We start from the raw sequence: 24,129 nt of genomic DNA, 5'->3' as shown, positions 1-24,129 counted from the left end.
ACCATATCATTTAGACTTTGGCAGCATTGCATAGAAGAGATTTATTAAAGAAGCTGGACAGCCGTGTGCTACAATACAAGCTATTGACTTGGATAAAAGCTAAGAGAAAGTAAAGAGAGGCTTAAATTTAAAATTATTGTTACAGCTGAAGGCTAAAACCAGGGTACCTTAAAAGTTTTTGTTCTAGTCTCTGTATTGTTTATTATAGTTATGAATAATCTCAACAGAGAAGTGAGTAAAGGGAAGCAAATTTTTTTTATGATACAGGTATGGGTTTAATAAAGAGTAGAACTTGAGAAAAATTTAAGTTTGTGAGATGGGCAATCCCATATTTACTTTTCCTTGTAAAAGAGAGCAGGTAACATGCAGGAAATACCACAGTTTTCAAAGCAAGGTTTTCAGTTTACTGGTCTTATGTCTTGTTGCCACTGTGTTGAAAAATGATGGTCTAGGGACCACTGGACAGGCTAAATGTGGAACATGACATCACATAAAATCCAGCTTTGCTAAATGCAAAGGATTGTACATTGGGAAGGAATGATAACTACAGTTAAGCTTTAAAGGATCAAAATTAAATTAATCAAGGCAGGCAGGTTATCATCACCATAGATACAGCTCAGTGGAACTTTCAGATTTTAATATATTTTAAAAAACTAAGTAGCAGGAAATTCAAATTCATAGGAAATGAAAAAGGTATCAAACCTTTAAATTATTTTTGCATTATTATCTGAAGTACTTTATACATTATCAGTTAAACCATCTCAGAAAATACCTTACAGACCAAGAAGTGGTACAGGGAGAAGCAGCATGAATGAAAATCTCTCACATAAACATTAAAAATTTACATAAGGGCATTTATAAAGTAACCATTGATACAAAGGATGTTCAGTAAAAGCTGCTTTGCTTATCTTATGGCAAAAAACATCATTTGATGTGATGATGCAGTTGAAAATTAAAAACTCATAAAAGAAAATGCCATGATACATAGAATACGATTAAAATATGGAATCTACTGCTAAAAGAGGCTGGTAAAGAAATTGGTATGATTCCAGAGTCAGTTGGCAATTTATATGGGTAACAATAATGTTTTATTTAGCAGCAGTAAAAATGTGAAGAGAAAATTCAATTCTGTACTTCCAAGTTTTTCCAGCCTTACTCTAAGAACTGTATTGAAGGCAGATAATTTCAAAAAGTCATACTGAATTATCTTGTGCTATTTCTGAAGCGTTAGGTTTGGCCTTTGAAACTGAATGTTAGAGAGATTATTGGCCTGTTCTAGTCTAGGATTTCCTGTGTTTTCATGTTTAAGGTGGCATGTCTGCTTGAATAAGATCTGTAAGCCAGAAATCAGTAGAAACTGAATTGTAGATACAAATGCTAAGATGTGAAATTGCCTAAATACACTTGGGTCAGACAATTGAGAGCTTTTTAGTAAAGCTGCTGTTTTGCATTAAAACTGTGCATTGCTTCCTACCTGCAGTAAAGTCAACAGCAGAATTTCACCAAGGCAAATATATTTACAGTCCTTATTGTCTTGATTCAAAGTACTGACTATCTCTTTAAAACAAATTTGTAAAGAGATACATCATCATTAAAGAACAGCAGTAGAGAGAAACATAGATTATTTATTCTCATTATTGGAAATCTGGAGTTGTAAAATTATTCATAAGAGGTAGTGGTCTTCATGGAACTATGAAAAGAATGAAATAAAATTTTCAGCTATTGACAAGTTTCTTTGTAGTTGAAGAAAATATGGGAGTTTTTAATCAGTTTTTTGAGTTTTGAAGACATCAGCTACAATTCCGAAAAGGAAATAAATCAATGTAGAAAAAAGAGATAATTTTCACTAATATTTGATAAAATTCATTGATTAGAATTGTAAACATATCAAAAATGTAATTTCCTTATGCCCAGGATTTTACTGGATTTGTAAATTCAGTTGCATGTACACTTAACTGATCTGTATTCTTTTTTTAAAAACAAAAGTTCTTGTGTAGATCCAGAACAGTAACAACACTAAATATCCTGGAATATGTGCCAGCCCTTCTTAAAAATGAGAGTTATAATAGATCTTAAATGAGGTATTCTAATTCATGTCCTTCATGAAGAACAGATAATTTCAGCCTTTTAAAATATTTTGATTTTTGTTTTTTTTCTTCTTAATCTGGAGACGTACATAAACTTCTTATTGCTGGAACTTACAAAAATGCACAGGTGAAATCTCTGTGTAGGCACCTTCTTCCTCTGCTCTTTTGTTATGTTGTTATTGGCTTCTGAATAAGGCACAAAGCTGAAGCTTTGGTTTAACCCATGTAAGAGTTGCAATGTCTTCCTAAAGCATTTAATTTCCCCCTTTCTCTGTACCCCCTTTTATGGGTCATATGATCATACTACAACAGGGTGCTAGAACATCTTCTGGGAAGGAAGTAAGGCTGAAGTAGCTGCAAAGTGGGTGTGAGCAAGCCAATCAGATAAAGAACCCATTTCCATCAGATCTTCATCAGCATAAGCAATTTTAGAATTGGTGCTGTCAGTTAAGAAGATAGATTTTTATTCCACTGGGTTTAGAACTTTCTCAGCCTTTCGGATTCTCATCCTTAGTATTTTAATTCAGTGAATAATTGTTTCCACCATTTCTGTTAAAATTCTCTGAAAAAATATGTGCAAAGTATTGACCAAGGGAATAAGGTTACAGAGAATGGTAACTACTGGTTATGTTTAAGACTATATTCATCTCATGAAGCTCTAAAGAAAAATAAACTCTGAGAACCTTCATAATATCAAAAGTTTTTAAAAACTATTTTTTAAACTTCTGTTCTTCTGCTTTTACAATATGAAAAAACCAACTCATAAAAATTTCATCGTCTGCACTGAGCTGCCTATGCTGGTGCTTTTTCCAGTTGTTAGCTTTTGCTCTCTCTCAATATACCTCCTTAGCAAAGGCAATCTTTGTCCTACAGCAGGTGAAATGAATAGTAGGGGTTTTGAATTTTTGCTTTGAGTAAGACTCTTCATATATTTACTTATTTAAATTATGTTCAACTTTTTTATTTTTTTTACAAGCAAGTACCTTTTTATATTAAAGGGAAAACAATACTTTGAGACTATTACTGCCCTACAAGTAGTCAAGCCAGAGTTCTGTTGTAAAGTTGGATTACACATTTGTCTTTGGAATAGCAGAGGAAACTGTAATCCAGTTTCTTAGTGGCTATATTTTAAAAAAAAAACCTTGTCTGTATTGTCAAAATATGAGGGACTGTAAAATTTAAATGAGTACAATAGTGTGAATGATGCATCTTAAGCAGGAAAAATTAATGTTCATTTAAAACAAGACTCAGGTTTTACCATCTGGACTACAAAGATACATAGCCCATAGGAATATATGCTAAAATAATTAATGACAACATCCCTCACCTGCATGAAGATGAAATGTCTTCAGTTTAAGATTTAATCTTTTTTTTAATCCCACCTTATGAACATAGCATGTGTCCTACCAGACACATTTTTAAAACTTCAGAGGCTGGCCTACTTGAAATTGGAAGCTTTGGTATATTTAGGTACATTTTAATTGGAAAATGTTCTTTTAATCCATTAAACTTCTTATTTAATTGAAAATCAAAAGCCCAAATTATTTTTAGTATCATCCACTTTTAATTACACATATTATTTCATTATGTCATCAACATACTGTTATGTGTAGATGTAGGTAATTAATTGCAGTCAATTAATGTGGTCATTAAGAGAGATTTTAATGCAAATCAGCTTTTCTAATTGGAGCTAACAACATCCCAAGGTAGCCAGCAAAAAAGAAATTTATGTTAAACCAAGACAGGTCATCTGATCTTGTTAAATGGCATCTCTTAACAGCAACCAAATGCCACATCAGGAAAAAAGGAATCAGGTAATGGCAGTAAGTAGCTGCTTCTGTGCTTATTGGTACAGTAAATGATGATATTGGTGGCTAATGTATGATCTGTTTTTCATTTCCTTGATGATAAATAAAGCTCATCTTGAATAAGGTTATGAAAAATGCTCAGGGGAATCGGCAAAATATTTTGTTTCTACTTTATTGCCTTATGAAGGTGTCAAATCTCTAAAGTGAGATAGCAATTTAATACAAGTTTTAGCAAGAAAATTTATCTGGACATTGTAAATATTAAATATAAATTAATGTGAAGATACCATTTTTATCAGCTCTGGAAAGGAGAATTCACTGACAATCTTGGAGAATTATAAAAGAGGAAAATAAATATTACATGCAGCTCTATAACCCCAATGGTAAAAGGAATGTGTAACCATTTTACTGTCCTTCCTTTTTAAGTATTATTGAGAACATTCACCTGCATTCCATGTTTACTTTTTTTGTCTTGAAGACTAGTTGGCAATTTCCATGCTTTAAAAGACTTATAAAAATAAATCTACAGTTTAAGCAATAAAGAAAATAAAAAAAGTGAAAAGAGTAGAATATTTTAGCAGCAATAGACTGCATTTGCAATATTAGGGCTCAGGCCTGGTAATACAGTAGATTCAGTAATTTCAAAAAGCAGGGTACATGTAAATAGTTCTCTGAGCTGTGACTAATACCTTGACAGTCTTTTCTCCATTTTTTTGTGTTATTATTTATTTATTCTGTTATTTATTAATTAGAGTTCTTTTTTCTTCTTGTCAGAAGTTGGGTTTTCATTGAAGTTCTAAAGAAATCCTGCAAACCATTTTTTTTATTTATAAATAACCCACTTTTAAAGAAATCTTTAAAGCAAGAAGATTATAAATATGTCTCTGTAATAGACCAAAAGTTTCTTGCTGATATGTTGACACACTTTTATAAAATGTTAATTTGCTATTCTTATATTTCTAGGGAGTGCACTTTAAAGGAACATAACTTTTATATATGTTTCATATTCATAATTCTTTTCTTTTAGTTTATTCTAAAAAAAATACTACATTTCATTGTTTGTAAGTACTGTAATTTTTTTTAAACTCTTAATTTTCTTAACTTAGGTATCTTGGGTAATAGAGGCCAAAGCAACATATGCAACAGTAAAACTCAGGATGTATCACACATTGCATTTGGGTCAAAGATCCTTGGGCCACCTCCATCTTCAAACAGAAGAACCAAAGCAAAGGTACCTGTAAAGGTAAGAAGGGCTAAATTCCCAAATTCCAACAACACCATTGGCACTTTTGCAAAGGAAGATATTGATAAGCAGAGGAGTTAAACTAAAGGTTTATTTCAAAGGCTTCCTCCAGAGAACTGTGATAGGTCATGGACCTCCAGTGCCAGAGATCCTGTAACATCCAGAGGAGGGCAAGGAAAATGCATGGTTGGCTCCAGCACAGGGCATGGGTTTATTGAGCCCACAGGAGAGAAGTCTAAGGGGAAATCTGGTTGCTATTTTCAATGAATGCAAGGCTGTAGAGAAGCCAGGCCTCTTCTAAGAGGTGCCCTGAAAGGCCAAGAGCAGTGGGCTTTAATTGCAGGGAGTCTCTGACTAAATATAACAAAGATGTGGTTGCGACAGTCACAAGAGTTTGGAGAATTTCAGAACTTCTGAAGACATCAAAACTTGAATGAAATAGGCTAATCTAATTTCAGCATCAGACAAAGATGCCTCTTTCTACTAAAATTACTCTGTGATTTCTTATCATTCTTACTTTACTGAATTTTTTGTTTCTAGACTGCTGAAATTTCTCTGTGTTTGTGCACATGTGTGTATTTTTGTGTGTGCACGCCTGTGTGTGTGTGTGCAAACATTTTTCCTTATGACAAAAGCTATAATGCAGAGCAGAAATTACATTTCAGGATGCTCTGATAGTCAGCCTTACATGTAAGCTTTACATGTCAGCCTTACAGCTCATGTGATGCTGTCATTTACAATGCCAGGGAAAACACCTGAACCCACTCTGCCAGTAACAAATATGGAGGATTTTGGAATCTGATCAGGAATACAGTTTTCAGTTTAATACCAAGAATAAGGGGTCCAGACAACTCTTGTGTAGGAAGTCACTTGAAAGTCAAGACGTAAAATTATATTCCTTTCTCTGAAGACGAAAAGACTCCTGAGGTCTAGAATAACTACAAGTTTTCATCTTTTTATTCTGATAAGGAATTCTAATTTTTTTCCCTTTTCTTTGCATTGTTCCATTCACTCAATGAAAAGAAAACCTTCTGCCTGCTCCTTGACTGTAAAGACTGAAGATACCACACTGAATAGAGTCTACCATGAAGTTTTCTGAGAAGATAGTGTTTAAAAAAAGATTTGGGAATATATATTTGAAAAATAAGTGTAATTCATAATGTGTGATTTACCTTTGAGTATTTTGAAAGCTGTTATATTTTTGTCTTTCATCAAGAAATATTGTCTTTCAAGGTAACAAAGACCTTGGGTAGCAAAACATCATGCCAGCTTCAAAATTCAGGAATGCCAACTGAATTCATATCAGATATTGAGAAACTGGAGCTACCACTCCGGCCATGCAGTGATACTTTAGATCAAGGAGGCAAAAGAAATACTCTCCAAACAACTGAAAATGAATACCAAAATGGTAAGAGTGTAAAGCAAAGAATATGTAGACTTCTCAGACTGACAAATTTTTGCATGATTGTGCCTTTGAATCTAGGACTTAATTCTTTGTTTTTCTAATCCTTTATCTACTTAATTAATTACTGAAGACATATTCATTAAATCATGACTTATTCTCCCGTATGAGGGTGAACAAACGCTCATTCTCTCTACAGCTATTTGTATTGTGAGTGATTGAGCCAGGGATCATCGCCTGCTGGCAGTAACCACAATTTATACACATGCTCCTCTTTTCTCATGCTGTGAAAATAACTGAGCTGCTGCAGTAGTTCTTGATTGTTTTGCAGACTTTTGCAAGCCTGTTTTTTATAATTACTATGGTTTTCCCTTTTTCCATACCTAGTGTTAAATTTTTCCTTCCTTGTGGCTGCCCTGTTCCTGCTACCCTGCAAGATCCCCATGCTGTTTAGAAGAGGTTTGCATCCCAGTACAATGCCCCATATGCACACAATATGAGTCTTCATGGCATTTCCTTTCTGCATTGCATTTCAGACCCTGAAATTCAGGCTCAGAAAACATCTGTGAGTGGAGAAGCAGATTTTCAGCTCACCTCACCACAAGTACCATCACCGGACAAAAACATTCATAGAATATTATCTCTGAAAGATGAAGCCAAACCTACATGGAAGATAGCCAGTGGTACAGTACTCATTTTATTATTTTACATTTCAGTTCTATATGGTGTGAAGGACTATCTGTTATAAATTTCAATGGCCCAAAAAGCAGTTCACATAAAAAATTAAATGTTTGTGTTGTGGGGGATTATGGAAATCAAGCACCCTGCAACAGAATTGCTTTTGAGCATTGATAAAGATTTGCAGGATTAAGCAGAGTACCAGAGCAGTGAATGAATATCAAAATAAAAATTCCTTGCTCTCATGATTAAAGGAAAAGTACTAAAAATAATTTATTCTTTAAATCCCTAATAAATTTAACACTGAAGACTCCAAATATGAAATGTACAAGAAATTTTACTTGTCTTAGATAAGAGTTTAGAATATTAACTGCAGTATCTGTGTAATATTGGGAAGGGAGGGGTGAAAGGAGGGAGAAAGGGTTGTTTTGTTTATAGAGTCCAGTGGTGATTTATTTATTTTCTTTTTCACAGAAAGACATACATTCACAGAAAGCTCAGCTTATGTTTTGGGTTTTTCCCTTTCTTACCTGTCTGCCAAAAATGTGGATTTTTTTTATCATACAGCGTCAATCAGCTTCCTTTCCATGGGTCTGGGAATTGCATTATTGTGGCAAAAGTATGCCTTGTCTCTATGAAAAAGTAGTTACTTTTTATTAGAAGGCATAGGCGCCAATTTGAAAAGTGCTCAAATGCTCAAAATTGTTCAAGATTTTCCTTCATATTATGAGTGATTTCCATTGTGTTTATACTTTGGGGATATTTAGAAGTGATTATATACTCTGGCAGTTTCAGTAATCCATAATTGCTATTATGGGTTCCATAATTTGACTGAAGATCAAAGAGATGCAAGATGTTCAGGCAAATAGAGAATTCTTGCAGAGAATTTTTTAAGTCTTTTTCTATTTGTCTGAATTTTGAGAACTCTGGGGCAGGAATCACTGTCAACTTTTTTTTCATCAAGAACACCAGGACCACTATCTAGTGCCAGAATTTTTAAAAAATTAATCAATACTTGTTATTTTATGAAAATATAGGTGATATGAAAAGACAGCCTTAGGGCAGTAGACTGGCCTGTCTAAATACCCTCTCATAAATTCAGAGGCAGAGAACTAAGGAAGAAAGATATGCGTAAACTCTGTTCTTTTGCTGTTTGCTTTTGAAAGAAAGAAAACTGTTTCTTTATAATCTTAATTATGTGTAGGTGCAGATAAATGCATTATGTAAGTTTGTAAGGAATATTCTACAAACTTTTTTCCCCAGATTTCCATTGCTTGTCACTGTTGTCACTCTCAGTCTGCAGATTTCAGTTTCTTTTCAATATATGAAGTTACCTAATTTTATGTAGATGACTTAATGATTTTTTTTATCCATTAGTACTGGATTTATTTTTTCTGAAGAACTTTCTATAAGCAACTTCTTCATCAGGAAAGTCCTCTTCTAGGCTTTGTACTGGACTTCTTCCAAAGTGGGATAAACTTGACCTGAGAGAAGAAATAAAATGAGTGAACATCGTTTATGCCAATCTTATTTACTCAATGCTGAAACCTTTATTATAATGTTATCCTGCAATTAGAAGCTTTAGCATAAGTCTGACTGTGTAGAAGAGCTAATTAGATGTTAAGGTGATCATTCTTGCATTTATGTTGTTTGCTGCAATGTTGTGATTACTTAGTAGTTTGCATATTTTACTCAGAAGGTACTCCAAATTATTCATTACAATTTACATGGAAATAATGAATTAAATTCTTGTATAGTTTTTGTTGGAGAGGTAATGGGATTTTGTTGGGTCCAAAACTCCCTGTATCTTTCACTTGTGGACTATTGAAAAAGTGCTACACTGACTACAGGTTACAGAAGTTGCTGGACTCTGTAGCCAGCATAAAATATCATCTTCAAATCATACAGACTTTTCTGTTTTCCTCCTGGATATTTCATTAAGAATAAGTACTGTACTATGCAAATTAATGTTTGGGTTTTACTCAAGTATATTTCTTCAACAACTTGGGAAATTAATGGAGTTCTTTACAGAAAGAACTAAAATATAAATATATATATATATATATATATATATACTATAAAGGTGGCTTAGACTAAAAAGGCAGAATATTCAGGTTAATATTACATAGATAGTAATCATTTTAAAGTAGTTCTTTATATTCCTGAACTCCTTTTGGTCAGGGTGAGACATTATAATGGTGACTAAAGTGTAAGAAGTTTTTGGATGTCTGAGGCAGAGTTAGAAGGCAGGAGTTTAAGGCTCTAATTGCCTCATGTTCTCCAAACACCTGACAAAAGCTGTTACTCTAAGATTTCTTTTCCATTTTGTTATGTTTTGTTACTTCATTCAAAATTGACTTAAAATCTTAAAAACCAAGTGGTTTATCATATTGTTTCCTTCAGAATTCATTACACAGTTTTATCTGTAATGCCCTCTACAAATTAAACAGCAACAACTGCTTTGGAAGTTATTCTAGAATGAGACTAGAACAGGTGAGATTGCAGTGTGGGAAGTGGGTTGTTAGTAAATCAGTAGATAAAAAAAATAAGCCACTCCTCTTTACTATTTCGCAGTTCTATGTGCATAAGAATTAGTGAATTCTCCTGAAGTGGGTTGTACACTAAGTGTATAATCATACCCTAGAGGGCTCTTTAGAGTGGTCTGAGCTATTAGTGCATATTTGTTAGGCAGCATGAAACGTCAAATCTAATTTTATGATGGGGAAATGACCCTCTGAATACTGAAGGAGTATATGTTGCGTATTTTGGAGTTAGTCAAGACACTAACAGGGAAACCTAATAAAATATTTCTATATTAAACAAGAGTGGGTGCCAGACTGGAAAGAAAAACTGAAAAACATTTGTTAGCTAGGTAACTTCTGAAGATTATTTTTTTTCTCTGATTGTTTTGAAAAATGCATCAAGTAAAAGTTTTAATATCTTTGCCTTAGGAAAAAGGGTAAACAGCATTTTAGACTTAGTAACAAAATAGCTGGGAAAAAGATTCTTTACATCCAGAAGAGCTGTCCAATTGAAGTCTGGGGATAAGTAATATTTTTGTGGCATTTCTTCATAGCACTTTCTGGAGTTGTGAACAAGGCAGCATCTCCAGGGCCAAAGACTTTCAAAACAATCTCAGTTTTGGTGGGCCAGATTCCTATTATTCCTACAGGATAAATAATTGAGTAATTGAAAATACTGATTTACTTTGACAGAGTTTTTAAATCACGTTAGGTCACAGAATCAGTTGGGAAAAAAAACAGTTCCTAAGTCTTTGTTCTTGAACATCCAAATACTGTGCTCAGACTCACTTGAAAAAGATCATGAAAAGATCCCTCTTCTCATTTCATTTTTATAGGGGAAATGGTGGCTTAATAAAGGTAGCTTATATAGATAGTAAAGTATAATGAAAGCATGAAATCTGTGAAATGTTCATGACTGTATTTTCTTTTACGATTTCAGTTATTTTAGTTGTGTACAACCCTTCACATGTAATTCCAATTGCCTATGAAAAATATGTTATCAAAGGAGTGTGACACAATCTTGAATGATAGTAGCCTGGATAATTCTGCTCCAATATCCTCCTTTGAAGAACCTGTAGTTAGAGATCAAAATTAAAAGTCATTTGGTTTACTCAATGAAGGGTGTTTCCTAAAAGTTTTGAAAAGTCTCACTTCTTGATGTTCCTGGAAAAATGAGTCCAAAATTTTTATTAAATAAATGGAATCACTTGCATGTTCAGCTTTCAAGGCTTATAATAATTAAAAGCATACTCTACTACATTGTTTTAAACCAGAATGATTTTCTGATTTAACAAGAATTTACTTGGAAAGCCTTGGGGGTTCTTACTAAGAAAGGTCTTCATGAAGAGATTGAGAAATGGTCTTTTCTGGAACAAGAAGATGCAAGCCATGGTCATACAAGATACGTCAAGTCCCGACTTTTCACTGGTTCCTGGATATTTACCAGAGTTTGGTAGATTTATTAGCTGTCTTCAGTAAACTGGAAAAATCACAGCAACCCAGTAAGAAGACGACTGTTTCTCCTGGCATCTCATTCTTCTTTCTTTTGCCTTCATTTATGGTGATTCAGACTTCCACCTCTCCCTCCCCAAAGCTGCTGAATGTGCCTGAAGTGGTAATTCTAACAAAACTAAAAGTAAAATATCACATAAAGCACAGAATACCACACTGAACTTACTATCTTCTGTGGTGTCAAGCATTTTATTATTGCAATGCTACTTTATTATTATGTTTTTAGTATTTTTTCATTGAGTTTTTAATATGGTTGATGGTAACTTTATTTTATGGAGCTGGAAAGTTTCAATATCTAGTGAATAATCCACACCACACTACCTTTAGTGAAGATAAGGGAGTATTGCATACTTGAGCAATTCTCCTTTTCTTAGATGCTATTTGAGATTGGTTGCAATCAATCAAATTGACATTTTTTTTCTATACCATCATTCCAAACAGTAAAATATAAGCTAACAATAAGAATATAAAAATGGTCTTTTCATGTGTATCTGGTGCGCTCAATCTTTAAATCCATTTCTATAGTTTATTGTTTGTTTTAAAATTGTCAGATTAGTTGTGGCTATATTCAGGGAAACCTGGTGAAACAGATATCTTTATACATTTTTCATGTCACACATTTTTATCAGAACAATAGTTTGAAATTGAGATTTAAACCATAAGTTCTAAAAGTAAAAGTGTGGAATTTCAGCAATAAAGAAGGAGCAGATTGCAATATTACGAACTTTCCACCAATGTGTGATTATTTTTTAAATGTCAGATGCAAAAAATGCCTAAAGAAAAAGATCAATGGCCATATTTAATAAAATCATGCTTTCCTAGAATAAAATTCAGTTGTAGCTTTCAAATCTTGATGGCTAAACAGTTTCAGGTTTGAAAATGGCAGGCTTGCACATCCTGTACCAAAGCCTGTATTTTTTTTTTTTGAGCTCTGTTTAAAAAAATTTTATTACCTTGCTGCACTTTGAAAGCAACATGATCTTTCTCATTATGTCCTCATCAATCTTAGCACTCATCACTCTTTGCCTTTGATAGGCAAAATATTTCTGTATTAGAAAAACTTACTCTGCTGTACAACTTTCTGAGATAAAGAGAATGATCAGAGTAGCTCACAATTTACATATTTAGCATTGAAATTGTATGTTTCAGATAAATGGGTGTTTCCAGAGAGGTTTACTGAGAGTATCCAGTTGGATAGGGAGGAGCACTTTGGAGCTACTGGAAGTTCAGCCTGCTCTAATTTACCCTCAGCCCAGAATGCCTCTGTTGAACATCACAGCAGGGAAACAGCTGATCATCACAGGATTAATAAAGAGGTTTTCACATTTTCATCAAAACCTCGATCAGCTCCTTACGGAAAGTCTCCAAATATATCACCAGAACGTTATGTTTTCCCTTTGAAATTGGAGCCAGACAGTAAAGGAGAATATGAGAATACAGAAACTGAAGACAGCTTTGAAGGAACTGACAGTAGTGAGGAGGTAGGTCACTTTGTACATGTGACTCTTGATAGAGCAGTCCTCATCCTAAAACTCCTAGGATGAGATTCTGTCTTCAAGCCAGACAGAGAGGATAAATCATCTTTTCCCCATATACCAACAGGTAAATTTTGTCTCTGTCAGGTTGCTGTGTCTAACAGGATACAAGACTCAATGCAGGTGTACACTGTGTAACAAGCTGACAAAAGAAACCTAACTCTGTCAGCCCCTATGCTAACAGAGAGATGCCAGAACTGTGCATCATTACTACAAAAAGGGTTAGGAAAGCCTGCATCATAGATTTGAGTGAGATCCAAGTCCTTCATGGTTGCTCGAGACTTCAGCAATAAGACTTCATTGTATCTTTTAAAACTGCAAATGGAACTGGTTTTGCTCATTGGCATTGTTGAAAGTGAATTACAAAATCCCAGGTTTTGAATGTCACTTGATTATTGGCATATCTGCTGCATATCCTGTCTGAGCATCACCAACTTTAATTCTTTTGCAATGCAGAAATCTTCCAGCAATGAAATTAATGAAAGAAAGCAAACAATTTTTTAGTATATCTGTCTAATATCATCTGTTACTATATAGAAATTTGCTGAATTGTCAATGTATGTGATAATTTCATAATGTCATTACAGGAACTGCTAAAGTTCCTACCTTTATGAGCATTCCAGTATATTTCACTTTCAGCTATGAAATCTGTTTCTTAGCATTTGAATCTGTTGCTTACAACAGAGAAATACAATGTAACTGAGATGTGCAATAGCAAGATGGACTGAATTTAACTGTTTTACAAAATAACTGAGGGAATAAACTATAAATTTCCCAAATGTGTACCATTAATAAAACTGAGGGATTATCTTTTTAAATGTATGTTGCATGCTGTGCAATCCTGGACTCACTGAAGTCAGTAACAATCTTGGATCACATTCATGTGGAGCAGGATTGCACCTCAGCTGTGAGAGGTGATACTGCCTCACATCCTGTGTGGGAACATATGCCAGAGGAGCAGCATCACAAGATGAAGATGGGGCTGCTCTCTCCTTTCTTTCTTGAGAATAAGAACATTGAGACAAACACTAGATGCACTCCTGCGTTATTTCTCTTTCCATCAGTTCAGTCCTGCTGATTGTTGTTGAGATAGGGTATGAGTGAACATTATACACTTGATTCATGGGATATTTTTTAGAGACATTGTTAGAAACATGGATATAAGGTTAATAAACCTCTAAAATTCTTAAATTGTATTCAAATGGCAATGAATATGATATCCAGTACCATATGATTACCAGAGCAGAACAAAGTGATCTCAGCAGGAGTTATTTCTTCTACATTTAAGTTGAAGATGCAATGTGAAAATATTGAGTATTAATAATTCAATGGAAAGACATCATTGTCATGGACTCATTGCTTAGTTTTTGTTTACAGTTGTAATAAATTCTATTGAAATTATGATTGTCAGGTAAGAGACAAACCTATACTGGTTTTGGAGGTTACCAGCATTCAAAATCTGGCCTGACATTTTGAAAAGAGTAATCAGCTTCAGATGTAAGAATATGTTTATGGTATAGTCAGTGTATTTGCCAGGAAAAGCAGCTGTTTTTCAGAATCCTTGTAAATTTAGAAACAGGAAGAAGAGATTAAAGAGAGATTTTGATGTGTTAAGGTTATGTAAAACTGAATTGTGTAATGATGAGAGGGAACCAACCACTCTTGCTTTGTTTCCTAAATTTAGGATGACAACAGTGAACTCATCCAGGGTACTGAGAACATTGAGAACATCCACAGTAGACAAGGAACATCTGATTCAGCAGTTTCTAAAGACATCCCATTAAATAAGATGTCACAGAGAAATGAATACTGGAAGAATAAGGAACACGGCAAATATAACTTCAAAGAGGACATCTTATCAAAACCACAGAGTTCCACTATGGGAAAAACAGAATCTATCAGCTTTCAGAGAAGTTTAAAGCCTATCCTTTCTCTTTCTCCAATTCAAAGTAGATCCAAATCCTTTAGAGTAATTAGAAATTTATCTGAAGAAACTGAAAGATATGAAGGAGTTTCAGATCAATTAGAAAGATCTGTCAGTAAAACATCTGTCAAAAAAGTCTCTAAAGGAAATTCATGTCTGACAGCACAGACTTGTGTAAGTGATTTTTACTTTGAAATTAAATTACTAGATTGTATAGAGAAGCTATATTAGATATACCCATTTGCATGAAGTGATTAATAGTACATCTTTCATTCAGATATATTCTGGCTTCATCATAACAGCATTTACTGTGCTCAGTCTGTTGAAAGTTGATTTTGTAGGGGTTTGTGGCACACAAAATAATACTCCAAATATAACAGAAATCACAAAGGTTTGTAGATAAAAGGATGTGTCATTGAGCAACTCACATTTTGGAAATACATGAGTTAGAAAATAGTTTGGGACTGAAAGGTTGCTGAGGAAAATTGGCAGATTTTAAATTGCTGTATTAGCAAATGACCACAGAAGGAGTGTTAATTTGGGTGCTTCATGGTCTCTCTGTGTCACCCCTGAGCAATGATAAATTATGTGATGGAGAGCCAGCAGTGAGGCAGCTTCTGTCGAGGTGAATTTCAAACTTAAACTGCTATTTGTGGGAAAAAAATATGTATCTTAATTTTTTTAATGCATTTTCTCATTCCTGGTGCTTTCTTATTCTTCTGTTCATTATAAAAAACAATGATTTTTTTTAATTCATTTTCTTAGCTGTGCCACTTCCTACTTCATGGCTATGTATCATATTCCCCTGCAGGTGTCTCTTTTATAGGTCTAGGAGTTCTATGGTCCCAGAATTGCTGTTCTGTAAATTTTTTTGGATAATTTTACCCAGGGATGTTGAATAGAACTACTGCATGATCATTATTGTAAGCATGGGGTTTGTTTTCTAGAATCTTGGATATATCTTGAATTTCTTATATCACTGGACCCAGGTATTGCACACCTCTAGGGACCAAAAGAATAGACCCCTCTTTTTGAGGGGCTCTATGAAGTAGTTATGCATTGTTTGTAAACATTTTTCTACTTTAATGTCTTGGAATATGATCTGTACCTCATTTACATGAAGGAAATGGACATCTATAATTTTTGTGTCCCTGTAGTTTGTCTCATCTGCTGTAGGAAGGGGAGTGTGCTGTGATTCTGCTGAGGGAATTTTGGTCTGTAGCATTTTTGTGACCTGTTGATACAGTTCATTTTAGTTACCTGATTTGACAGCCTCTGTGAAAAGGGAAGCAGGAGTGATGACTTCCATGGGACATGGTTGCTGCTGCTGGGGCAGGGCCATCCCACTGAAAGGTTCTACCTGCCTGCCTGGGGCTGCTGGGGCTGCTGAGGATGGGCAGCCCTGCAGTGAACTCTGGGTTTGGAAATCCAGACACGGAGCTGGGAGGATCAATCTGAATTGGACACCAGATTAAAGAATTGTGTCTAGGAAAGCATGTGTTCAGCTTTAATGTGTGGCCTTGATGGAGAAATATTCATCCTGCCCTGCCAGGGATGCTTCAGTGCTTTTTGTGAAATGGGTCATTTAGTACTGGGGCAGTGGCTGGGTTTTACATGTCTCTCAGTGCTGTGAGGTTGTCTCTCAGACTGGGGATTCTGGAAAACTCTTCCTGTGTCCTGTAAGCAGTTTATTGGATTGGTGAAGGCCCTGTGATTTTCCTGATGAACCAGAACATCTGTTTCCATGAAAGTTGTGGAGACTGGTTTCCTTTGGGACGGAAGTGGATGAGGGGAAAGCAGGGGGAATGAAACACAATAGTGCAAGAGAAAATCAGACTTTATTATCATGAGAAATATCAGTGGCTGGTGATTTGAAAGACAATGAAAAGCAAAAAAATTAAAAAGCAAAGGAAAATCCTATTTATAGCAGCATATGTTCTATCTATTTATGATCTGGAAAAGACATTAGAATTGCCACTAGTGATGTAGAAAATGTGGAAGAAAGCAATGCATGGGTTCATTTCTATTTGGAAAGAAGATAATGTTTCTGTAATTTTCAGTGATAGGAAAAGCCCCAGTTGATACCAATAAACTGATTCTCTTTTTCTTAGGAAAATAATTAGACTGTGTCTAAGGACTCAGTCTTAAGCTGCACCGAGGAAAATACACGTTAGACATTAGGAAAATGTTTTTTACAGAAAGGGTGATAAAGTACTGGAATGGTCTGCCCAGGGAGGTGGTGGAGTCACCATCCCTGGATATGTTTAAAAAACATTGGATACCATGGTTTAGTTGAGGTGTTAGGGCATGGGTTGGACTCAATGATCTTGAAGGTCTCTTCCAACTTAGTGCTTCTGAGATTATGTGATTAAATGTATTCTTCTTTTCCTGATACTTTCAGGTTTTAGAAAATTGTTTCACTTACAATTCAAGTATGTTTATTACTTTTCATAACTGTAACCTATTTTTCCATAATAAATGAAATTATACATGTATTACTTTCTTGAAAGTATCATCAGTTTAACGCAGTCATCAACTTTGTCCTTTAGAGCACAGCTAAATGTAGACTCTCAAGGTGGGTTGCAATAGTTGATTACTAATTTAGACAATAAGGTTATTACCATACTGCACTTGTAGCTGTAAATGTATTGCACGTGTGATTTGTTGTTTGTAAGTATTTTTTTTCAAGAACAAATCCTATTATTAATGTATAGAAATTCATTAGCTACAGACTTTGTTTTATTGCTACAAAATATAAGATTAAAGTATCTGGCAGATCTAGCTGTTATGCTTGATTTGATCAAGTCTTAAAACTTTATGGAAGCCCTTCCTTGGAGTTTTTTGACACTTCTTTTTGTGCTCATACAGAGGACTAGTAGAGGGAAAAAAAGTGCTTAACCAAGTCTTCTACAATTGATTTGCCTGCTGCTTAATATGCTTTAAGGAACTGGTTTCTTGCAATGTTTTATTCATGTTTTAATAGAGTTCTCTATTATTAAGTTCAAATATTTTTAATTAAGAAAGAAGTATAGCCCTCTGGGTAATATTGCAAGCATGTAGATAGCTGATAATTAAAGTTTTCCACACGTATAACTACATTCAAACAATTCTGAATAAATCATTTGAACCTAGAAGAATGCAAATGTCATTATATATGAAAAAAATCCTTTAAACAACAGGTTTTATCAATCTAGCAAAAGTTTTAAGTGCTTAATAAAAATACTTTATTGTAAGGGAAGGATATGCAAATAGACAAGATAAGCTTTTAATTACTAAATGAAATATTAATTTTAGGCAAATTTAAGAGTATTGAAAAATTACTTCTTACATCAAAAGATTGTCCTAAATTACAAAGTTAACTTAATTTCAAATTCAGTTTTCAAATTCTCTCTCTTTGAAAACCAACGAAGACAATATAAAATTTTTGAAAAGGCTTTTTGGTAGTAGTCATCTGAAGTTGAAGAATAAATATTCCAAACTATTTCTCCTTCATTAGTTTATTTTAGGGGAGCTTTAACACAGAAAATAGTCATAGCATCTCTTCTTCCTGACTGTGGTATTTTCAGAGTGAGACCATTACAGGAAAAGAAATCAGAATGACAATTAGAAATAAGCTGGGGAGGGGGTGGGGGAACAGCAGATGTTTAGAATCATGTTGTAATAATTCCAGAAATCTATGCATCTTTCTTCATAGATGTAAAGGAAAAGACAAGCAAGTTTGGGCAAATTTTTATGCTTTTGTTGAAAAGAGAAAGACAAAAAAGTTCTTTCAGTAGTTAGCACTTTTATTCTGCAGAGCACCAGTTCATTCTGTCAGTTTAATGACTGCATACGAATTATATGAAGGAAGAAAGATGAGCCAAAGCTTCTCCTATAATATTCAAATAACTGCAGAAGGTTTATATATAGGAAAATTAACAGGAAATCAGCATGTTCAGTAAGATCAATAAAAGTTACAGCAGCTGCAGATCTGGTCGAATACTGATACATCAGACTCCCCAGGCATAACAAGGAGAGCTTTGGGTGAGGTGAACAAATGACTAATAGTCACTGAGCTACTAAAAGGCATTCAGAAACAGTCTAGAAAAAACATCTCATGTTATTTTAGGATTAAAAATAGTAGTAGTAATCACAGTATTCAGAAATTAACCTCATTAGCCAGGGGTAAAAAAGGAATGATACCTGTGGAAACTGCTTCTGTCATCTTATGCTTTGTATATTCTGTTGTCTTCTGGTACCTTGTATCTTACGTGCATAGGAAGAAAGCAAAGGAATTATAATTCCATTATGAATTTTGGTAGTAAGGTGACTTCTGTAACCCTCAAAGGCACACTAAAACATTACACACTGCATCTCATAGAGAGAAAAGTCAATGTTCATATCACTTGTACTGCTGACTTGTAGTTCTTGAGGTCTTCAGTGACCCAGTGCCTTCTCACAGCAAAAGAGACTGAGAGATCCTCCCTTCTGCCAGGAATATGATACATTCCTGGTCTAAAAGCTCCGTTCTCTTCACTAGAATCAAAGCTCTGTCCCTCTTTGGGATACTGTTATATAGTGTCTCTCAGCCCCCTGGCCAAAATTCCAATGATCTAAATCCATTCAAGTCCTGGTCACTGCCTGGATTCACTTTTCCATCAGAAATGTTTTGTATTTACATTTAGAAGCAAAACTAAATCTCTTAAGTATTAGACTTGTTACTTTGTGAAAGAGCAATATATATGGACCCTTTAAAAACGGGAAAGCTTTCCTTAAAGAAGGAGTAATTTAAACAAAGATAGTGCAAACAGCAGGTTGGGTGACTTTAAACTATCTTATCCTAAGGTTTTGAGAGAGGCTTAAGTACCAGCTGCAAAATGGTTAGTATGAGTTTGTAGCTTTTGGCCTGTGAATCTAGTCTGGTATAACAATTAAGGTTACATTAACAATTCCACCAGTGGATTTGAAGAAAAGCGAAAAGACATCAAAGTTTACTTGAAAATGTATACACTAGCAGGCTGCCAGAATAACCTTTGAAATTTAGTGTTGATATGGCTTTCCAGAGAAATTTTATGCTGTGCTTGACCAATAACTGTTACATTGATGGTGTTGATGATAGTGTGATAAATGTGGGATTTGCTTTAATTCAAGATTTGCATTTAATAGCTATGGATTTTTGAACTTCTTAAAGCCTGGCTTTATCTTCTGTTTTTAATTGCAGTGGAACAGCAACTTCACTAAACACCATGGATCAAGACTGCCATTCGTTACAGTGCTTGTGGTGTTCTTCCTTCCTGTAATTGTGTGTAAATATGCTTGATCTTCATAACTGCAATCTCTTAACTAATTTTTTCTAGTAAACGTTTTCTTTCTCTTTCACTATTGAAGCTTCTTGAAGATTCTCTGAGAAATTCTCCAAGGTCTCTCTGTGTTTCATTCATCTGTTCTGTTCCGTGATCCTGTCTATATTGTTGACTTTTCTATTTGATTTCACAGGAGTATGACAGGAAAAAGTACCAGTCAAATAGACTGAGTTCATCTGAACTACAGATGCTGGCCAGCATGAAGAGCCAACAAAAAGAATTATGGGATGCTGGAATCTCCCATGGGCTGAACGCCTCAAAGACCAATTGCTGCAATGTCAACATAAGTATAAGCAGTGATGATGATACAGCAACCTGGAACTCTTGTTTCCCATCAGTAAGTATAAACCCACAGTATTTTCTCAGGGGTCTTGAATACTAAATTTTCTTTGAGTAGAATTGAAATTTAAGGTATCATTACCAAAGGCTCTTAGGATTTATCAAGTGAAACATTTAACCGAGACACATGCATTTCCAGCACGTTCTCTAGTACCACCATGGATAAAGAGCAAATCTATTATATATATTCCTTCCTAGAATCCTGAATAATAGTGTAGGCTGTACAGTTCATCACAATAGTGGCTGACAACCTGCAGGTGTGTGATATAGTACTTAAGAATAGTTCCAAAATGAATGAAACCCAGATATACCAGTCAGCAGCTGCATTATAGTGTGAGTAATGGAAAATAATTGCTTCTTACAATGATAAAGTCTCATTACTGAAAAGCTAAATGTTTAAAGAACTGAAGCAGGAGAAAGCAGCAAAAAGCTGCAGTAGTTCTGAGCACTTAGTATGTGATCATTATGTATTTTACACCTTGGATCATTATTTGTCCTGGTACAAAGTGGTACAGAATCACACACAGCTGCACTATGTGACAGTACTACTATAAGAAGCAGAGTATTTGTTGCAGTCCACCAAAAAAGTATTGAATGTATGAAAGCACAGAATAACATTTCAGGAACTCTATAAAGGTACTAGCAGGAGTTGCTGTAAAACTAGATAAACTCATACTCCATATCAGCAATATAGCTGTTATTTTATTACAGTTGAAGCAGTAATAAACAATGAATGTGGCTTAAGTAAAGCACACAGTACAACTCTGAGGCAAATCCAGCGTTAGAAGAGTAAACACAGCTGTGTTGCCCCAATATAAACTATTGCAGAGTTAATGCTCTAAAATGTTAGGTGCAAATTACTTTCAAGGTTCTACAGGGTCCAAGTAGAGGCCTGTAGCAGCAACTTCCCAGAGTTAATGATCAACACAGTGCTGGAACTTTGGAGTACCTGTTAAATGAAGGCTTCAGATGAGGTGTGTTGATAAGTGAGTAATTGTACAAATAAGAACTTGACTTACAGAGTAATATTTTGCAGGATATCAGAGAAACATTAGTTGGCATTAACTATTTGATGTACATCTCCATTACACATTTTGTTAATTTAATATTTCCAATGTGTTTTCTCCATGCTCATTAGATAGGCTCAAACATGGCACAAAACTGCAAGACCAGACAAATGGAACTCAAACTCAATTAAATACAGAGAATAGCAGTTTCGTTATTTTTTCAGTAGTTTAATTATATGGAAATTAATAAGAATATTTAGACACATCAGATTTGGTTAATACAAATCATATGACTGAAACAAAATGAACTTTTAAAGGAAAACATACTGCTATAGTATTCAGTGAAGTACAATGTGACTGCAAAGACTGTTCTGTGATCTTACTGTCTTGGTCAACTTCTGTAGCTAAAATTGTGTTTAGATATAATATGTTAGCAGTATAAATTGCAATTTAATATAGTTGTAGTTGTTCATAACAGACCTTCATGGCCATCTTCCTCCACATAATTCAAGCATAAAAGGCCAGATTTTGTCTTTGAGAGAGTTCTTCACATTTCATTCAGCTGACTGAAGAGTTTGGTGTGCCTTACACATTCAGCCTTGCCAGATTTCTCCTCTGCATTCTGCAAAGTGGACATTGAGGGTTTAAGATTAAATGGCAAGAACCTAATTTCAAAGGAGGGATAACTTAGGAAAGAAACCTAATCTTTCTCAGATAAAGACTAACAGCTTAGTCCAACACAAAACCAAAGAAATTCAGCTTCCCAGGTCTTCCATACCCATTTACCTCAGCCTTTATGGAGAGCAACACTGTACCAGTACAGTGTCAGTCAGTCCCCAGAATCTCCTGTTTCACTTCATATTTTCCTTGCTGAGACACCAGCCAGAGTACCAGCTCTTCATAGATATGATGGAAGTTTTTTGAGCATGGACTTGTGTGTTTGACATTTTACTTGATGTAATTCTGTTGAAACATTTGGAAAAATGTGGAGTGTCTATGTGAGAGTGATAATTCACTTTGTAGACCTTTGGTATCTAAGAAGGCTGCTAACAACATTTGTTAGTGGAGGTGATTATTTAATCACCCCACTTACTTAATAAGTAAGACCTTCCCAGAGCCTTCTTTTCTCCATGCTGAATACCCCAACTCTCTCAGCCTGGCTCCATAGGATAGCTCTTCCACTCCTCTGATAAATTTTGCAGCCCCGTTCTGGACTCACTCCAGCAGGTCCATGTCTTTCCTGTACTGAGGACCCCAGAGCTGGACACAGTACCCCATGTGAGGTCTCATGGGGACAAAGGGGCAGAATTCCCTCCCTGAACCTGCTGCCAATGCCTCGTTTGGATGCAGTCCAGGATTCTACTGGCATTCTGGTCTGGCAGGTCATGTCTAGCTCTTTATCCCCCAGTACTCCTTCTCCACAGGGCTGCTCTCAATTTCTTCATCCCTCAGTACTAGTTAACATTTCTTCAGCTTCCAGTTTTTATAAAGAAGTGTTTCTTACATATGTTTATTCCTTATATATATTTATTATGTAAAAAAAGACATGTAGAATAAAAGCAGATTTCTTTTTATTCCCTGATCTTTAGTACCACCATCCTTTGAGTTAAGAGAATTTTCAAATGCTCAGTCCTTCCAAAATAAGATGTACAGACTGCAGAAAAGTTTATAGATATAGATCTGTAGTCATCTTCTAGCTGCATAGGTAAATTATTTTAGCAGTGCAGTATATAGAAAATAAATAGAAATAACCTTCATATTGGAATTTGAGAATTTAAGGACAGCTTAAAATTCTTGTCGTGATTAAATTTTCATGCGTACATGTGTTTCCAGGTTGTATCTTTCTGATTCTTTAAATTAGTAGTTTCAATTGCTTTCTCTTATGTTTTTCAAAGATAAATAAGGAGTATTTTCTTACAAATTTTTCTTCATTTTATACATTTGTGTCCTTTAGGTGGAATCTATGGCAACAGCACCACCAGAAGGCAGCTTTTTGTGTATCTTTAATTTGGAAATACCTTTGATGTTTTGCACGGCAGGGCAGGGTATAATCATGTTAGATAGTGAATTTATGTATCAAAGTAATATTCTATATAAAAACCACATTCTAAATGAGATTAATTTTTTTCACCACTTTACCATTTTTGGCGAAAGTCATTGAAAAGTGTCATGTTACTGACTTTAATGAATCTGAGAAGCCCTTGTGAATGTAAAGGCACATAGATCAATCATATTGATGAGCTGCAGTTAGAACAGATGTCCTTAAACAACTACAGAACAGAGATACTAAAATTGTGGGTTTATATCCTATGATAGTTTACCAAGAACTGAATATATGCTGTCAGGAGAAAATGTTGAAATGTAAGTGGTTTAGCTGCTGCTGTAAACTATGACAGCCAAACAGGAATAAAATCACTTTGAATATTATACATTACCCAGCACAGCCTCAGTTATAAATATGAAAAACTTCTACTTTAAAATGGGTTTACTTTGAAGGAGAATTGTAAACCCTTGTAAAATGTGTGTGGGACACAGTTGCAGTTCAATAATATGTGTATGTAGAGCTAAATATTTTAAAATATTTTATTTGACCATGTCTTACCTAAATGTTTTCTTAAATCTTAAGACCTATGAAAATCCATGCTGGATTTGCAATACTATGAAAGACACAGTTCTGTATATTGCAGAATTTAATGTGAAGTTTACACCCACACATATATACATTATCCA

At 34.7% G+C, this 24,129-nt stretch overlaps 1 protein-coding gene across 3 annotated transcripts in view; it reads left to right on the top strand.

Annotated features, from left to right (window-relative positions):
• CFAP20DC (CFAP20 domain containing) overlaps nt 1–24,129 on the top strand; it is a 65,281-nt gene that overhangs the window by 20,876 nt on the left and 20,276 nt on the right. The window contains exons 8-14 of one of the 3 annotated variants that reach the window (XM_088061897.1): nt 5,002–5,138; nt 6,372–6,546; nt 7,077–7,223; nt 12,402–12,733; nt 13,677–13,764; nt 14,473–14,885; nt 20,187–20,390. In XM_088061897.1, the coding sequence (XP_087918023.1) occupies nt 5,002–5,138; nt 6,372–6,546; nt 7,077–7,223; nt 12,402–12,733; nt 13,677–13,764; nt 14,473–14,885; nt 20,187–20,390 (1,496 nt within the window). Of the gene's footprint in view, nt 1–5,001; nt 5,139–6,371; nt 6,547–7,076; nt 7,224–12,401; nt 12,734–13,676; nt 13,765–14,471; nt 14,886–20,186; nt 20,391–24,129 lie in introns of all 3 variants that reach the window. The other 2 variants (XM_005522237.3, XM_088061896.1) reach the window with 2 other exon arrangements.

The sequence above is a fragment of the Pseudopodoces humilis genome, chromosome 13 (genome assembly GCF_049639895.1).
Source record: "Pseudopodoces humilis isolate 2021_Gansu_Grassland_sample_001 chromosome 13, ASM4963989v1, whole genome shotgun sequence".
NCBI lineage: Eukaryota > Metazoa > Chordata > Aves > Passeriformes > Paridae > Pseudopodoces > Pseudopodoces humilis.
This window is presented reverse-complemented; position numbering and strand designations above follow the sequence as displayed.